Below are 15841 nucleotides of genomic sequence, written 5' to 3' on the forward strand. Positions count from 1 at the left end.
ATAAACTTCTGAACTTGTCGCCAGGGGTCCAGCCGGGGGCCCGCCCCTCTCGATTCTCTGATATGATGCTGTCTCCCCAACAGGACCCCCCATCATCTCCAGCACCCAAACCCAGCATGCCCTGCATGGGGAGAAGGGCCAGATCAAGTGCTTCATCCGGAGCACGCCACCTCCCGACCGCATCGTGAGTGCCTGGGGGCGGGCTTGCGGCGGGGGGGGGGGGGGGGGGGGGGGGGGCGGTGAGCAAGGGGCACAGCCGCCCACACACACACACACTGGACAGTCTGGTGGGTCATCTCTGCCCGCAGCTGCTCAGCCATCTGGCTGGTCAGTCTCACCTCTGCTCTCCCTTTCTTATTGGGAAAAAACTATTCCTTGGGAAATCAGGAAGACAAAAGTCATGGGCAATTTCCTTTCTCAGTATGGGGTGTGCTGCTCGCCCATGGGTGTGTTTAACTCCGCTCTGCCTCTCAGCTCTGCCTCTGACCGCATTCGGCATCCTGGGGGCAGGGGGGAAAGAGGGCAGCAGAAGGAAAAGATAAACCATCTCTTCCCTTTCCTGGGTTCAAGGCCAGCCGTTAGCAAAGTCATGAACAGGAAGCAGTTATAGTCCGCAGACCCCTCTCTGCACCTCTGGAGGCCTCCTCTGCTTGGCTGTCCATGGAGGACGCTACCCCATTTATCAAGTTTTCCCTGCAAAAGCATCACTCCATTCTCCCTGCTCCCTTCCTCCGAACCCTGCTCCCCGCAGGGCAGTGCGGCTGAGGCAGCCCAACTAGCTCACTGCTGGCCCTCCTGGGTATTTGCCTTTGTAACAGTGGGGTGTTCCAGCCAAGTTCAGTTGAAACTGGCAGGAGCTGGGGCAGATAAAAAGAGAGGCAAGCCCCAGGGCCCAGGTGGTCCTGCCGGAAGACTCAAGTTCACAGGGCGGCTTTACCTTTCCCCAGGGACAGCGGTGCCAGAGTGGCGGTCGGGGCACATGCCCGATAAGTAAGGTGCCCTCCTGTAGATGAAGACATTGTTAAAGTTACACCTTTCCTCAGGGGCTGAGCTCATTCACTGTCTGAGTCACAGAAAAATGGCAAGCGTTCATGCATAGGACTAATACCTATGTTTCTCTGTCCCTTTTGCTCTTTAAATTGTTTTTAAAGTGTAAGTGTAATTATATTTCATGTCAATGGAACATTATCAACACTATCCCATTGTAGATAATATCCAGTCCACCCCTGAGCATGTTCACACAGTCTTTGTCTTCATGGAGATGGGACTCGAGGCCCGGGGTTCTCAACTGGGGGAGTTCTGCCCCCGGGGAACATTTGGTGATGGTGTCGGATGCAGTTAAACACCCCCACAGAGCCCAGGGCAACCCCCACAACCAGGAGTGACCTGGAAGCAGCTCGGGGCTCATCCACCTCACCCTCTAGCACTCATTCTGTTGCTGAACACTGCAACAAGAAGGGTGGGGCACCGTGTACCTGAAATGGGTCTGAGAACCAGTAAACCATCACCATCCTAAACCAGGCTAGATGAAGACTCTCTCAGAGCACAACCTTGTACAAACAAACATTCGGAGTAACAAAGCCAGACTCAGTCAGCCTGGGGCTGGTCTTCACCACCTGTCAGGGGCGCCATCTGAAGGAGGGGCTCCCATCACTACCCCAGAGCCCCTGCTCACCCAGGGAAAATGTTCCAACCCAGAGCCGCATAGGGACTCTTGTCAATGGAAACACCCTCTGAGGTGGCCCAGCCTCTACCCATGTGTGCGTGTGTGTGTGTGTGTGTGTGTGTGTGTGTACACACACACGTGCAGTCTGTGGGGTGGTGGGTGTATCAGTGTTGTGATGTGTGTGTGTGGTATGTGTATCTGTGTTGTGTGTGTGGGGGGTGTATCCGTGTTGTGTGTCTGTGTGTATGGTGGTGGGTGTATCCGTGTTGTGATGTGTGTGTCTGTATGTATGGTGGTGTGTGTATCGTGTTGTGATGTGTGTGTGTGTGGTATGTGTATCCATGTTGTGTGTGGGGGGGTGTATCCGTGTTGTGGTGTGTGTGTGTGTCTGTGTGTCTGGTTGTAGGTGTATCTGTGTTGTGATGTGTGTGTGTGTCTGTGTGTATAGTGGTGGGTGTATCTGTGTTGTGATGTGTGGGGGGGGGTTGTTTCCGTGTTGTGATGTGTGTATGGTATATGTATCTGTGTTGTGTGTATGTGTGGTATGTGTATCCGTGTTATGTGTGTGGGTGTGTGTGTATCTGTGTTGTAATGTGTGTGTGGGGGGGAATCCGTGTTGTGTGTGTGTGTGTGGTACGTGTATCTGTGTTGTGTGTGTGTTGGGGGGTGTATCCATGTTGTCATGTGTGTGGAGGGAGGTGTGTATCCGTGTTGTGTGTGTGTGGGGGGTGTATCCGTGTTGTGATGTGTGTGTGTCTATGTATGGTGGTGGGTGTATCCATGTTGTGATGTGTGTGTGTGGGGGGGTGTATCCGTGTTATGTGTGTGTTGGGGGTGTGTATCTGTGTTGTGATGTGTGTGTGTGGTATGTGTATCTGTGTTGTGTGTGGGGGGGTGTATCTGTGTTGTGATGTGTGTGTGTGTGGGGGTGTATCCATGTTGTGTGTGTGTATGTGTTATGTGTATCTGTGTTGTGTGTGTGTGTGGGTGTATCCATGTTGTGATGTGTGTGGAGGGGGGTGTGTATCCGTGTTGTGTGTGTGGGTGTATCTGTGTTGTGATGTGTGTGTGTGGGGTGTGTATCCATGTTTTGGTACGGTGGTGTGTGTATCTGTGTTGTGATGTGTGTGTGTGTCTGTGTGTATGGTGGTGGGTGTATCCATGTTGTGATATGTGTGTGGGGGGGGATGTATCTGTGTTGTGATGTGTGTGTGTGTATGGTGGTGGGTGTATCCGTGTTGTGTGTGTGTGGGGGGGTGTATCCGTGTTGTGATGTGTGTGTGGGTGGGGGGTGTATCCGTGTTGTGATGTGTGTGTGTGTAGGGGGTGTATCCGTGTTGTGATGTGTGTGTGGTATATGTATCCGTGTTGTGTGTATGTGTGGTATGTGTATCCGTGTTATGTGTGTGTGTGGGGGTGTATCTGTGTTGTGATGTGTGTGTGATGTGTGTGTGGGGGGGTATACCCGTGTTGTGTGTGTGTGTTATGTGTATCTGTGTCGTGTGTGTGTGAGGGGTGTATCTGCGTCGTGTGTGTGTGTGGGGGGTGTATCCATGTTGTGATGTGTGTGGAGGGGGGTGTGTATCCATGTTGTGTGTGGGGGTGTATCTGTGTTGTGATGTGTGTGTGTTGGGTGTGTGTATCCATGTTGTGGTACGGTGGTGTGTGTATCCGTGTTGTGTGTGTGTGTGTGGTATGTGTATCAGTGTTGTGTGTGTGTGGGGGGTGTATCTGTGTTGTGATGTGTGTGTGTGTCTGTGTGTATGGTGGTGTGTGTATCCGTGTTATGATGAGTGTGCATGCTGTGCTGTGTGCACACATGTTGTTACGTGTGCTGTGTGGCCGTGATCATGACTGTGGACCTGGCCACATCCACCCCGGGGGCGGAGAGGCCGCCTGGTGGTCCTGGGGGGTGGTCCTGGGGGTGACCTGATTCTGTGCACTCGGGCAGGCCTGGTCCTGGAAGGAGAATGTGCTGGAATCGGGCACATCGGGCCGCTACACGGTGGAGACGGTCAGCACAGAGGAGGGCGTCATCTCCACACTGACCATCAGCAACATCGTGAGGGCCGACTTCCAGACCATCTACAACTGCACAGCCTGGAACAGCTTTGGCTCCGACACGGAGATCATCCGGCTCAAGGAGCAAGGTGGGGCAGCCGGGACTGCCAGGTCCATGGGCCGCGACCGCTCCCCGCGAGGGAGCTGCCTCCAGGGTGCCCCTGCTGAGGGGTGGCCCGTGCACTGTCCAGGCCCTGGTGTGCAGGGGGCCGGGCTCAGCCGTCTGCAGTTCCCTGGGAAACACAGGAGCCACATGGACCACTGTGCTGGGAAGAAGGTGCCAGCCAGAGGGCAGTGCTCAGGCTCAGAGGAGGGAACCTCAGAAAGGCGTGGAGGGGATTCCAGAAAGCTGGGCAGGCAGTCCACCAGCGGCACTCTGGGTCCTGAGGTTGGCTGCAGGTCTCGCCCCTTTCCCAAGGGCTTAGTCCAGGGTAGACAGGACGGTCCAGGGGGCCTGGGCCCTGGCAGCCTCTGACCCCTCCAAGATGAAGGCCCACCCACAGGCTGCCATGCCTTGGAAGAGATTCTGGGCTGAGCAGGTGGTCTCAGCTGAGCCCTGGGGGCCCCAGGGCTACCCTGTGGATCCCACACTCCTCCCAACACTGCCTCCCTAATGGATGCTGCTTTGCATAATGCTTTGCCCACATACTTTGCATAATATCATCCACACATCATCCCAACCCTCCCGGTCCCCTGTGGCTTACCCTCCGTGTCTTCCCCTCAGCGCCCCCACTCCTATGCCCTCCCCTTAGTGTTCGCACCCCCACCTCCTCAGAATCACCCCCACCCCCCACCCCACGTCTCTCTCTCTCTCTCTAGCCCACTCCCTTGGAGCCTCTAAGTCAATCTGAGCCAACTCCAAGTTCAGGTTGGCTAGTCCAGATCTGTGGGGTGTCCCAGAGCCATGATGCCGGAGGGAGCACCGCCCCCCCCATCCCTCTGACCCTCCAGATGGCTGCCCCCACCCCCACCCCCAGTCCTGTCCCACCCTGGCCAGCCAGGCCCTGGCTGTGGACGCTTGCTTTATTTCCAAACAGGTTCGGAAATGAAGTCGGGAGCCGGGCTGGAAGCAGGTACGAAGGAGACATGAGACTCCCGGGATGGGGAAGGGACCGCTGGGCTAGCGGGGGTAGGGAGGCCGGGGCAGGCCGCTAACTTCTCTGCCCTCCCCCCCCACCTTGAGGGTTCAGTGCACTCAGAGCTGCAGGGCGAGGTCCCCAGGCAGGGTGGGTCTAGGGACTCCCGAGACCTGTCTCCTCTGTGGCTGCGCCCGCAGGCTCCCTGCATTCCACACACCAGCTCCTGCTCCTCCCTGTCCTCCCTCCCATCCGTCCTCTTTGGAAGCCTTGGCTCCTCCCCTCTGGGGCCAGCTCCTCCCCTCTGGGGCCAGCTCCTCCCCTCTGGGGTCAGCTGGCCCTGCCCGACTCCTCCCGCCTCTCACCGTCACCAGCAGCTTGGCCATCGCTTCCAGGACACCAGGGCTGCCCCACCCTGCTGTGACCCGCACAATCCATGCTAACCCCACGCTTTCCGATGGCTGGCTCCTAACACGACTCCTGCATTCCCCATGGAACTGTCACCTCACCACCAGGCCGCTGGGCACTGCCTCCCGCCCCAGGGACTCGGCAGCCAAGGGGACACCAGGCTTCCTGGGTTGAGTTGCTCTGTCTTGGGACCTCCTCAAGAGGAGAAGCCCCTACTCCCAGGGAGGAACCCAGAAAACAGAATCAGGGCTTTGCAAGCCAGACCCCACAGTGTTGACAAAGGCCCTGACGAAGATGTGTGATGCTCTGCCCTTGTTCTCCCACCACACTGGCCCAGAAGGAGCTAGGACTGGTCAGTTCCTCCCACAAGCTCCTGGTGGGGCCCACACACACCCTCCCCTCTCAGCAGACAGCCACTGTAAGAGTATCAGTCCCTACACAGGCCACTCAAGGGGGCAACACAGACTCCTGTGTTCCCCCTGTCTCCATCTCTCCTGGGTCTGCACACTCCTCTGAGCTCCCTGACACCTTCCTTGGTGGCTGAGACTCCTGGGGTGAAGAGAAGACTCTGTCCCTCTCCAGGGACATCCTAGAGAGCCCTGTCTAGAGAGGGACGCCCTGTACAGGTGACCCAGCAAGGAGTTTCGCACAGGCCTTTATGGAGGGAATGCCACCCTTGAGTACCCCACCACACAGGACCCTCTCCCTCTGCCCCGTCCCCTCAATTAAGACAGTTCTCCAGATAAGACAGTCACACACCCACACCCCACCCAGCTGTTAATGACTTAAGGAAACGTGGTCTCAAGGACGCCAGAGGCAGAGACCACCCTAGATACCACTTTCCTGATTCTTGGGTTTCACGGTCATTGAGGCCCAGGCAGGTTAAGGAACCTTCCACCTTCATCCTTTGCTCTGGGCTCAGCTGAAACAAGACTGGAGTTTTCCAAGGACTCCTAGACTTCCTAGGAGTCTAGGAGAAACTTAAGTCCGATCCAAATTCATCAAATTCAAAAGCATTGCACCAAGAAACTTCCAAAGCAATTTTCCTTCCTGTGAGGAGTTGAAACCTGAGACAGAACCATCTCACTGTCAGAACCAGCTCATGGGGCTGGCTGAGGTCAACTCTGTTGTCTCTCTCCTGACTCTTGAGACCAGGCCAACACCTCCCATTTGTTGCCTCTCCTGGTGCCCTTGCAGGGGTCTCAGCCACCACTAGGCAGGTGATGAATGGACCAGCGTGCAAGTCCTGGGCTAGAAGGGAAATCCCAGAGTGACAGCCGACACTGCCCACCACTGGGGAACCCGCTCCTTCTGGAAGAGGGACCCCTCCCTCTCCCGCCAGCCTCTCCAGGGGCTGCGGTCTGCCAGGTCCCTCCCCTTTTCTTCCCTTGAAAGAAAACAACGGTGAGAGACGAGAGGCCAACCCCAGCTGAAAACAGACACCTGGAGTCCCAGTCATTTACCCTGAGAACAGGCAGTGGGAGGGGACCTCGAAAGTCCTCTAAAAGGGACTTTGCCCTCGTTGCATCTGCTATGGTCCTCCTTCCCACACAGACATGGGGGCAAAGGCTTGGATAGTTTCGGGTACCAGCCTGTGCCAGCCTTTACCTGCCTGCACTCATCTGTATGAATCCCAAGGGCTTCCCCTGGTGGCTCACTGAAGAACCCCTCTGCAACTCAGGAGATGTGGGTTCCATCCCTGGGTCGGGCAGATCCCCTGGAGGAGGAAATGGCAACCCACTCCAGTCTTCTTGCCTGGAGAATCCCATGGACAAAGGAGCCTGGGGGGCTACAATCCATAGGGTTGCCACTAAACAATAACAACAAAAGCCCCAACCCTCCCCCACCCTGGAGGCAGGCGCGGCTACGGTCCCGGTTCACAGATGAGAAAGGAGAGGTTAAGTTGGTTGGTCTGGGCCGTAACAAAGGCTGTGGGAGTGGAAGATGCCGTGTGACGCAGTGTGCGGAGCTGGGCAGAACGAGGAGGGCGGTTAAGAGGAGCCCTGGGTTTGCGCTGGTTCTCCTGCATCTGCGTGTCCTTAACCAAGTCACTTGACTTCTCTGGGCCTCCGGGTGTCCATCTGTAAACGGGAGGCTTGGACTCTGTGAGCCCTAAGCTGTCCTTCTCCCTGTATTCCTTAGTTATCCCCCCATGGACACTTCAGGGCCCCACATCTTATGCTCAGACCCCCTCTGCCACCACATAGAGGTCTGGACCGTCTAGAAAAGCGACCCCACCACCCTAACATCACTCTCCCCCTTCCCCACCCGTCTCTACTAGAGGAGGGCATGAGACAGACTGCAGGAACTCGGCAGGAAGTGAAGCCCTGCCTGGCTGGCATTCCGGGCGCCTCTCTGGCAGGGTGGAGTGTCAGGATTCCTGCCCGGGAGACTGGCCCAGGAGAGGCAGGAGCAGGACTGGGCCTCTCTCCTTAAAGAGGTGGGGGGCGGGAAATCCCTGGTAGCCCAGTGGTCAGGACTCTGCAGGGGGCATAGTTTCAGTCCCTGGTTGGGGGACTAAGATCCCTGTATGCTGCACAAAAGAGGTGGGCGGGGAGCTGTGATCCTGCCCTCCGGCCTCTAAGACTTGCCTCTGGCACCTTCCACCTGCGATGCCCAGGCCCTCAAACTGCCTCAGACCTGAAAAGTCTCTGAAAGCTGGTTGTCCGTGTCCACCCCCAGCCCCGGGAAAGGGAAGAGAAGGAAAAGCAGCGGGAACAAAAGCAGCAGCAGTGACCAGTCATCTGCCAAAGAAAAGCCAGGGCCTTAGGCTCTCCCAGCTTCCCCCCGCGGAGCGCTCAGCTGCACCCAGCCTTGCCTCTCATCTCCAAGCTCCCCTCCCCTCCCGTGTCTGCTTGCTTCGTCTCCCCCTCCTCACCGCTCCCCATCTTTCTCAGTCCCCCTGCCCCCTCCACGTGACCCCTGTCCCCGCCCGAGCTGACCCCCGTGGCCTCTGCCGGAGCCTGCCCAGGCCCCCGCGGCCTTTCCCAAGCTTGCCGGTGCCCAGAGCTGGGCAGGGGCTGAGCCCAAGGAGCTGGGTGGGGTCCCCTGGGGGAGAGCGGACTGTCCCGGCTTCCCCGTCAGCCCGCCTGCTTCTCTCCCACAGAGGCTGTGCCGATGGCCGTTATCATTGGGGTGGCCGTCGGAGCTGGTGTGGCCTTCCTCGTCCTTCTGGCAACCATCGTGGCCTTCTGCTGCGCCCGCTCCCAGAGAAGTACGGGAGGGAGACCCGGGAGCTCGGGGAGGGGGACAGAGAAAAAGGCCAGGCTTAGGCCGTAGAGCAAGTAAGCGGGAGCAACAGGGGCCCCACCAGTGCTGCGAGCTTCAGGGCCAGGGCTGGGTCTCACGTGTATGTTTCCATGTGCGGTTCTTTGCCCCGCATCCGGGACACAGTGGGCACTCGACTAATGCTGAGCTGGACAGAAGTGGACGTCCTCCCGCAGGGCCGTCAGCTGGCACCTTGGACTGAACACACACCACACTCCCTGTGCTTTGAGAACTGTACTGAAATCCCTCGGGCGGGGGAGGGAGGGGGGAATCCTTGTGCTCCGAGATCTGCTAGTCCAACCAGAAAAGCAGGTCACCCACACACGAAAATAAACAACAAAAGCATTCAGGGAATTGCTTCGTGTGGATTCTTAAAAGGCCTTTAGTCATTAGCCATAAAACGCGGGCGTGATGCCCTCTTGAATCGTGTGTGCCTGGACTCTCCATCCTGAGTGTAGCTCTGAAATTGTGTGTGCTAGACAGACACGTGGAAGGGTAGAAGGGATGGTGGAGCCGTGGGAACAATAGAGACACAGTCTTGCAGCCCTACCTCTTCTACCCCGTGACCTCCGGGCAAGCCACAGCTACTCTGGGCCTCCGTTTCCTCCTGTGTGACAGCAAGGGGTTAGCTGAAGTGACTTTCAGGGTCCCGCCCAGCACTAACATTCTATGAGCACAAGGCACCAAGTGAGTCAACGGAGGAAGCCTGCTCCCTCCTCCACTCCCTCCTCCACTTGGCAGCCTTCACGTGTTGGAAAAAGGCTGCCTGTGTCCTCCCCTCCATGCTGAGCAGCCTTGCTCTCTTGAGGGCTCCCAAGGATGCAGTGTCAGGCCCTCCCTTCCTGCCCACTCAGTGGACTTCATAGGGAAGTGTATTTTAGCAGCAGTTTGCTAGCAGAGCTCTCCAGGTATCAGTGGGCTTCCTCCACTAGAAGCGGGTAAGCTTTCCATCACGAAAGCTAGACCACACCAACACAGGGGCGGGGGATCCCCAGGTCCTTTCCAGCAATCGGAGGTGTGATTCTACGAACAGAGAGACCAGAGCCGGGTAGGGCAGGTCAGAGAAGACTTCTAGAAGGAGGTGAGAGTTTAGTAGGATGACCAGTGGTCACAGGAGCAGCAGTGAAAGGCTGAGAAATGTGCAACCGGGAGCCCTTAGAGAAAGCACTCGGAGGCCCCCACAGCAGCCCACAGCACGTCCAGACAGGTGTTCTATTACTGGGGCGGGGGTGGGGGGGCAGAGGGGGGAATGCATGAAACTGCTGAGTTCAGGGGCTGGAGAGCAACCCCAAGGGGAGCGGGGAGCTTGACCACTCAGGCCCTGAAGACTGAGATAACCATTGTCTGTCGCCTACGCTTTCTTATTTTATGTCCAGATCTCAAAGGTGTTGTGTCCGCCAAGAATGACATCCGGGTGGAGATTGTCCATAAGGAGCCCACCTCGGGCCGGGAGGCTGAGGAACACCCCACCATCAAGCAGCTGATGGTGAGAATGTCATCGTATCCCCACCCCACCCAGACCTCTGTGCCCTGAAGGCCCCAGAACCAGAGGCTTCCTAGATGCTCCTGAGAACAAAGCATCAGCCAAGATGTGCTTCTCCGCCTCCCCCAGGCCCCCCACCTCGGTTACTAGGCCAAGCACACACAGGCAGACCTAGGAGGCACCGTGGGTTGGGTTCCAGACCACCACGATAAAGCGAGCCGCATGCATTTTTTTTTGGTTTCCCAGTACATACCAAAGTTACATTTACACTATACGTTAGTTAACCGCACAATAGCATTATGTCTTTTAAAGTGTACATACCTTAATTTAAAAGTACTTTATTACTAAAAAATGCTAACCATCATCTGAGCCTTCAGTGAGTAAGAACATCAAAGATCGACTCATCACAGATCCCCATAACAAAGATTATACTAACGACAAGGTTTGGGGATTTCCCTGGTGGTCCAGTGGTTAAGACTCCTGGTTCCCATTGAAAGGGGAGCGGGTTCAATCCCTGGTTGATGAACTGAGATCCCACATGCTGCACAGCCCAGCCAAAAAAAAAAAAAGGTTTGAACTGTCATGAGAATTATCAAAACATGACACAGAGACATGAAGAGAGCAGCAAACACGTTTGGGAAAATGATGCCAATAGACTTGCCCAACACAGGGTTGACACAAACCTTGGATTTATTTAAAAAAAAAAAAGAGAGAGAAAGAAAGAAATATTTGCGAAGTGCAATAAAACTAAGTATGCTTGCATGCTCAGTCAACAAAGGTGTATAGTGTGTCTACTATATTGTGTTTGGAATTCTCAGAGACTCAAAGACAGCTAACGTGCATTCCCAGCTTTCCAAGAACCCGGCTGTCCAGGAGGGAGAGAACATATGCATTGTTGCTGTTGTTCAGTCGCTAAGTCGTGTCCAACTCTTTGTGACCCCATGGACTGCAGCACACCAGGCTCCCCTGTCTCCCAGAGTTTGCTCAGATTCATGTTCATTGAATCAGTGATGCCATCTAACCATCTCATCCTCTACCGCCCCTTCTCCTCCTGCCTTCAATCTTTCCCAGCATCAGGGTCTTTTCAAATGAGTCAGTTCTCTGTATCAGGTGGCCAAAGTATTGGAGCTTCAGCTTCAGCATCAGTCCTTCCAGTGAATATTCAAGGTTGATTTCCTTTAGGATTGACTGGTTTGATAGCCTTGCAGTCCAAGGGATTCTCAAGAGTCCTCTCCAGCACCACAATTCGAAAGCACCAATTCTTTGGGGGCTCAGCCTTCTTTATGGTCCAACTCTCACATCCGTACATGACTTCTGGAAAAAGCATAGCTTGACTGCTTGACTGACTATTAGGACCTCTGTCGGCAAAGTGATGTACATAAATTGTACATAAATTGTCATAATATGATGTGACATAGCATATAATCCTATACACACACAGGTATTATCAACACTCAGTGCACACCTTCTCCCCCACCCCCAAGGAAAGTCTGCAGTAAGCATAGGTTCCTCTTCAGGAGCTGGACTGTTATATACTCATAACTTCTCTGGCAACCCCAAGGCCACTCCTTCTCCTCCTCCTGATTCCAACTGATAGACCATGACTCATCCCTCTGTGCAGACAGACCCTGGAAAACTCGACTAGAACGCTCTGTTGCATATTATGTCACGGTTATAATATGTCAGAGGAGCAGCAGCAAGCAAGTGGGTTAACAGCCTGGGCCCCTCTGTGCCCCAGTCTTCTTATCTAGGAAATGGGATGAAGGTCATGCTATACATGGGAGGGTGAGGGCTCAGTGGGTAAACCCCTGAAGAGTGTGGAGCCAGTGGAACACAGTGAGGGCGCCAAGGAAGGGGAGCTATTTACATCGATGTGAAGTCACCTGTTTCCCTATCTGCCTCCACTAGAGAGGGTGAGCAAGCTGCCTTAAGTCAGCCCTGTGTCCCTGGCACCTTCCACGGTCCCTGGAAGATGCTTGCCGCCATTCAGTGAATTAAATTGATGTCTTCTCTGCTGCTCTTTTTCTATCCAGTTGATTTTCTGGTCCTGTCAATTCCCACTTCACCATCTTTTCAAAGAGGTGCCTCTGCCACTTCTTCACTCTTACTCCTTAGCGCAGGCCTCCCCTGGTCCATGACAGACAGCATCCTCCTAAGCGGTCCCACGTTCTCGTCGTTTACCATTTTACTCACCAGAGTCCTTCTAAAATGCAAATCTGATCCTGCGGTGTGTGGGATCTTAGTTCCCCAGCCAGGGATTGAACCCACATCCCCTACATTGAAGGGTGGATTCTTAACTGCCGGACCACCAGGGAAGTCCCACGTGTTTCTCTTCCATAGTACATTTCTCTAATTACCTGTGAGCATCACCAAGTATCCCAGAGTTTCTCAAAGGTCTGCTAATGTCTACTTCACCCAAGCGAACACAATATCTGACACACAGAACAGTCACTCTTACAAGGGAGGGGACCACAGCCCAGACCTGGGCAGGAATGGACATCTCTATTGATGAGCTTTATCAAGTCTGGTGTGGAGGGCCTCATGCCTGTCCTTCACCCGCCAGGGACCTTGCATTCCCTCCCAGTAGGCTGTTCTGAACTCCCCTGACTGTCTTGACACCACTCTCCAGTCCAGACCCTAAAGAGTGGGGGCCACTCAGCAGTCAGTTACGAGTAGGGCATAACCCCAGCAGAGAAACCCACTGAGGGCTCCCCGTGGGGAGACCTTTCCCCCACCCCGATACAGCCCCAGTATGGAGGAAAGGCAGGCTTAGCAGTTGAATCTGGTGGGAAAGAAGAACTTGATCCAGATAGCCACAGCATTTACTAGAAAATGAAAAAAGCAGCACTAGTGGGTACTTAACAGGGCAGGACGGAACTGCCTTGATTAATTCTCCGGTGCTCCAGAAATAGATCAGGAAAACCAGTCACAAAGAAAAAGACACATCCCAGTTCCGAGAGTGGGTGGGAAGCTGGACCAGATTGTGCCAGGTGCAGAAGTGACACATGGGAAGAACATTTTGTACCGTGGGACAGGCACCACTGTGACTATTCAGACTAATTAACACACCCACTGTGTGCCAAGTATGCTTTATTTTTCACCTCAAGTGCATTATTTTTTAATTTTTAGTAATTTTGAGGCATGTCCCTTCATTCATTCATCTGACATAAATATAACGTTTCTGACAGCCCTGCTGTATGGCAGGCACCACGCTGGGCACCAGGAAGTCAATTACTACAACACAAATTAAATATGAGTCCATTCCAAAAGGATTTTGGTCAATGACCACAGGTACTGTACCAGGCATGCTGGAGACCCAAAGAGAAACAGAAATAGATCCCTGCCCCCTGGCTCTCTGGCCTCCATTCAGGAAGATAACTTTAAATAATAATCTAAGTCCTTGCAGTGAATAACAGGTGAGGCCCTAGCTGCCACCTCCTCACAGGTAGCTTCCATTGATTCCTTCTCAAGGTCTTGCCCGCTGCCCAGAGGTTCTGCAGTTATTTATCTACAGGTCCACCTCCTGGTGAGCAAAGCTGTTTCATAAAGTCTCTTGATCTTTGTTTGCCTGGCCTTCAGCACAATGCCTGGCCTGAAGTCAGTAAATGCTCACAAGTGAACTGAATCAAAGTGAAATCCCTGGAGGTGATAACTGTAGCCAACAGAGGAAGGGAGGGAAGGAAGGGAGTGCTTCTTAGAGAGGAGCCTTGCCCACACCCACCTCTTTGTCTCCAGCTCTCAGGAGGGGGTGGGGATAGGGGTCCAAGGGTCCAAGAACAACAGTGAGAGCTGGAATCTCCTCTGGACTCTTGTCACCTGCCTCTGGGGGGAGGGGGAGGCAGAGCATCTTTTGAGTTCATTTCTCCAGCTTTCCTCTGGGATGAGTGGACAGTCAGCCCACTTCCTACCCTCTGAGCAGCTGTTTTGGGGTTGTAGATGGACCGCGGTGAATTCCAGCAAGACTCAGTGCTGAAGCAGCTGGAGGTGCTCAAAGAAGAAGAGAAGGAGTTTCAGAACCTGAAGGTAAGAAGAGCCCTGCTTACAGTCACCGCACGGCCTGGATTCTAGGCTTCAGCGCTGATGACCCCAGCCCCAGATCCGGGCAAACCACAGCAGCAAATAAGAAGAGAAAGGCCAGAACTCGCCTTGGGGACCTCTCCTCTCCGTAAAGTTGGGATCACCATCTCCCCCCCAAAAAGGAGATGAGAGAGTTAACTTCCTCGCCAATCACATTTATAATGAGTTTCCATGTTCTGGACTAAAACAAAAAATAATGAAAAATTCCCACATGACCTTGAGCTAGCTGCCCTGAAATAACAAAACATGCCGGGCAAGACTGGCTTTCCCAGGTGGCGCTAGTGGTAAAGAACCCGCCTGCCAATGCAGGAGATATGAGACAGGAGTTCGATCCCTGGGTCGGGACGATCACCTGGAGAAGGAAATGGCAAGCCACCCCAGTATTCTTGCCTGGAGAATTCCAGGGACAGAGGAGCCTGATGGGCTACAGTCCATAGGGTGGCAAAGAGTTGGACATGACTGAGCGGTTAAGCACACAGGGGGCAAGACCCTACTTGAATACCTGCCAGCATCCTGCCCAGGCTAATAATCCACACCCCTACTCTGGCCCCCTGCCTACCTCCCCTGCCTTCCTCCTATCTGTCCCTGGCCCTTCCCCACTGTCCATCGGGTGATGTGACAAGGCTCTCCCTCCGGCCCCTGCAGGACCCCACCAATGGCTACTACAGCGTCAACACCTTCAAGGAGCACCACTCGACCCCCACCATCTCGCTGTCCAGCTGCCAGCCAGACCTGCGCCCCGCGGGCAAGCAGCGCGTGCCCACTGGCATGTCCTTCACCAACATCTACAGCACGCTGAGCGGCCAGGGCCGCCTCTACGACTACGGGCAGAGGTTCGTGCTGGGCATGGGGAGCTCGTCCATCGAGCTCTGCGAGAGGGAGTTCCAGCGGGGCTCGCTCAGCGACAGCAGCTCGTTCCTGGACACGCAGTGCGACAGCAGCGTCAGCAGCAGCGGCAAGCAAGACGGCTACGTGCAGTTCGACAAGGCGAGCAAGGCCTCGGCCTCCTCCTCCCACCACTCCCAGTCCTCTTCGCAGAACTCCGACCCCAGCCGGCCCCTGCAGCGGCGGATGCAGACGCACGTCTGAGCATCCCGGACCGAGGGTGGGGGACGGGTCGGAGCTCGGTCTGGCTCTGCAGAGACTTTACAAAGGACCCCGGAAGCAGCCGCCTCCAGGACAGCCCCGAGGGCCACCCCCCTCCCCGCAGCCCCGACCAATGGAGCACAAACGTGGGCCTGGCAGCAGTGCACCCAACTTCAGGTGAAGATGCGGGCAGAGGATGCAGCCGAGAGGAGGCGTGCTCTTTGCCGGCCTCTCAGTCCTGGCGTTTTTCCGGAGGCCCTCCTCCACCTGCTCCTCCCACACGCTCCAGAGGCAGCTAAAACTCTGCTTTTGTGAACTGTACCCGTTGCTGCCCGCCAGCCCTCCCCCCATTCCTGTGCTTCAGTACCGCAGCCCTGGGGAGCCAGGGGTCAAGCGCTCCCCGGCGCTGAGCTAACCCAGCGCCCCCTGCCGCTCACAGCCCAGACCCTCCGAGGCTGGGAAGCCAGAACCGGCCCTGGCCCTTGGCCGCCACCCCAATTTGTTCGGTGTTTTGTGTCCATACTCTTGCAGTTCTGTCCTCGGACTGGATGCCTCTCAGCTCTGCAGTGGGACTGGTCTAATCAGAGACTGGGGGGCGGGGGGCGGGGGGCGGGTGGCCGGAGGGGAGAAAGAGGGAAGGAGGGGGAGTGTGACACGCGGGGACCCCTTGCCAGGCTGTGTGACCCAGAGCCTCCCCCTACCCCTGCTTCGTGTACT

The 15841-nt window shown here is 55.4% G+C and overlaps 1 protein-coding gene across 1 annotated transcript in view; it reads left to right on the forward strand.

The window, feature by feature from the left end:
• The window catches only part of KIRREL3 (kirre like nephrin family adhesion molecule 3), a 308280-nt gene extending 293153 nt beyond the window's left edge, over positions 1-15127 (forward strand). Inside the window, exons 12-18 of the mRNA XM_068977330.1 lie at positions 84-184; positions 3618-3816; positions 4765-4800; positions 8318-8425; positions 9855-9964; positions 13898-13984; positions 14684-15127. Coding sequence (XP_068833431.1) covers positions 84-184; positions 3618-3816; positions 4765-4800; positions 8318-8425; positions 9855-9964; positions 13898-13984; positions 14684-15127 — 1085 coding nt within the window. The remainder of the gene's footprint in view (positions 1-83; positions 185-3617; positions 3817-4764; positions 4801-8317; positions 8426-9854; positions 9965-13897; positions 13985-14683) is intronic.
• Positions 15128-15841: the final 714 nt, after the last annotated feature.

The sequence above is a fragment of the Capricornis sumatraensis genome, chromosome 8 (genome assembly GCF_032405125.1).
Source record: "Capricornis sumatraensis isolate serow.1 chromosome 8, serow.2, whole genome shotgun sequence".
Lineage (NCBI taxonomy): Eukaryota > Metazoa > Chordata > Mammalia > Artiodactyla > Bovidae > Capricornis > Capricornis sumatraensis.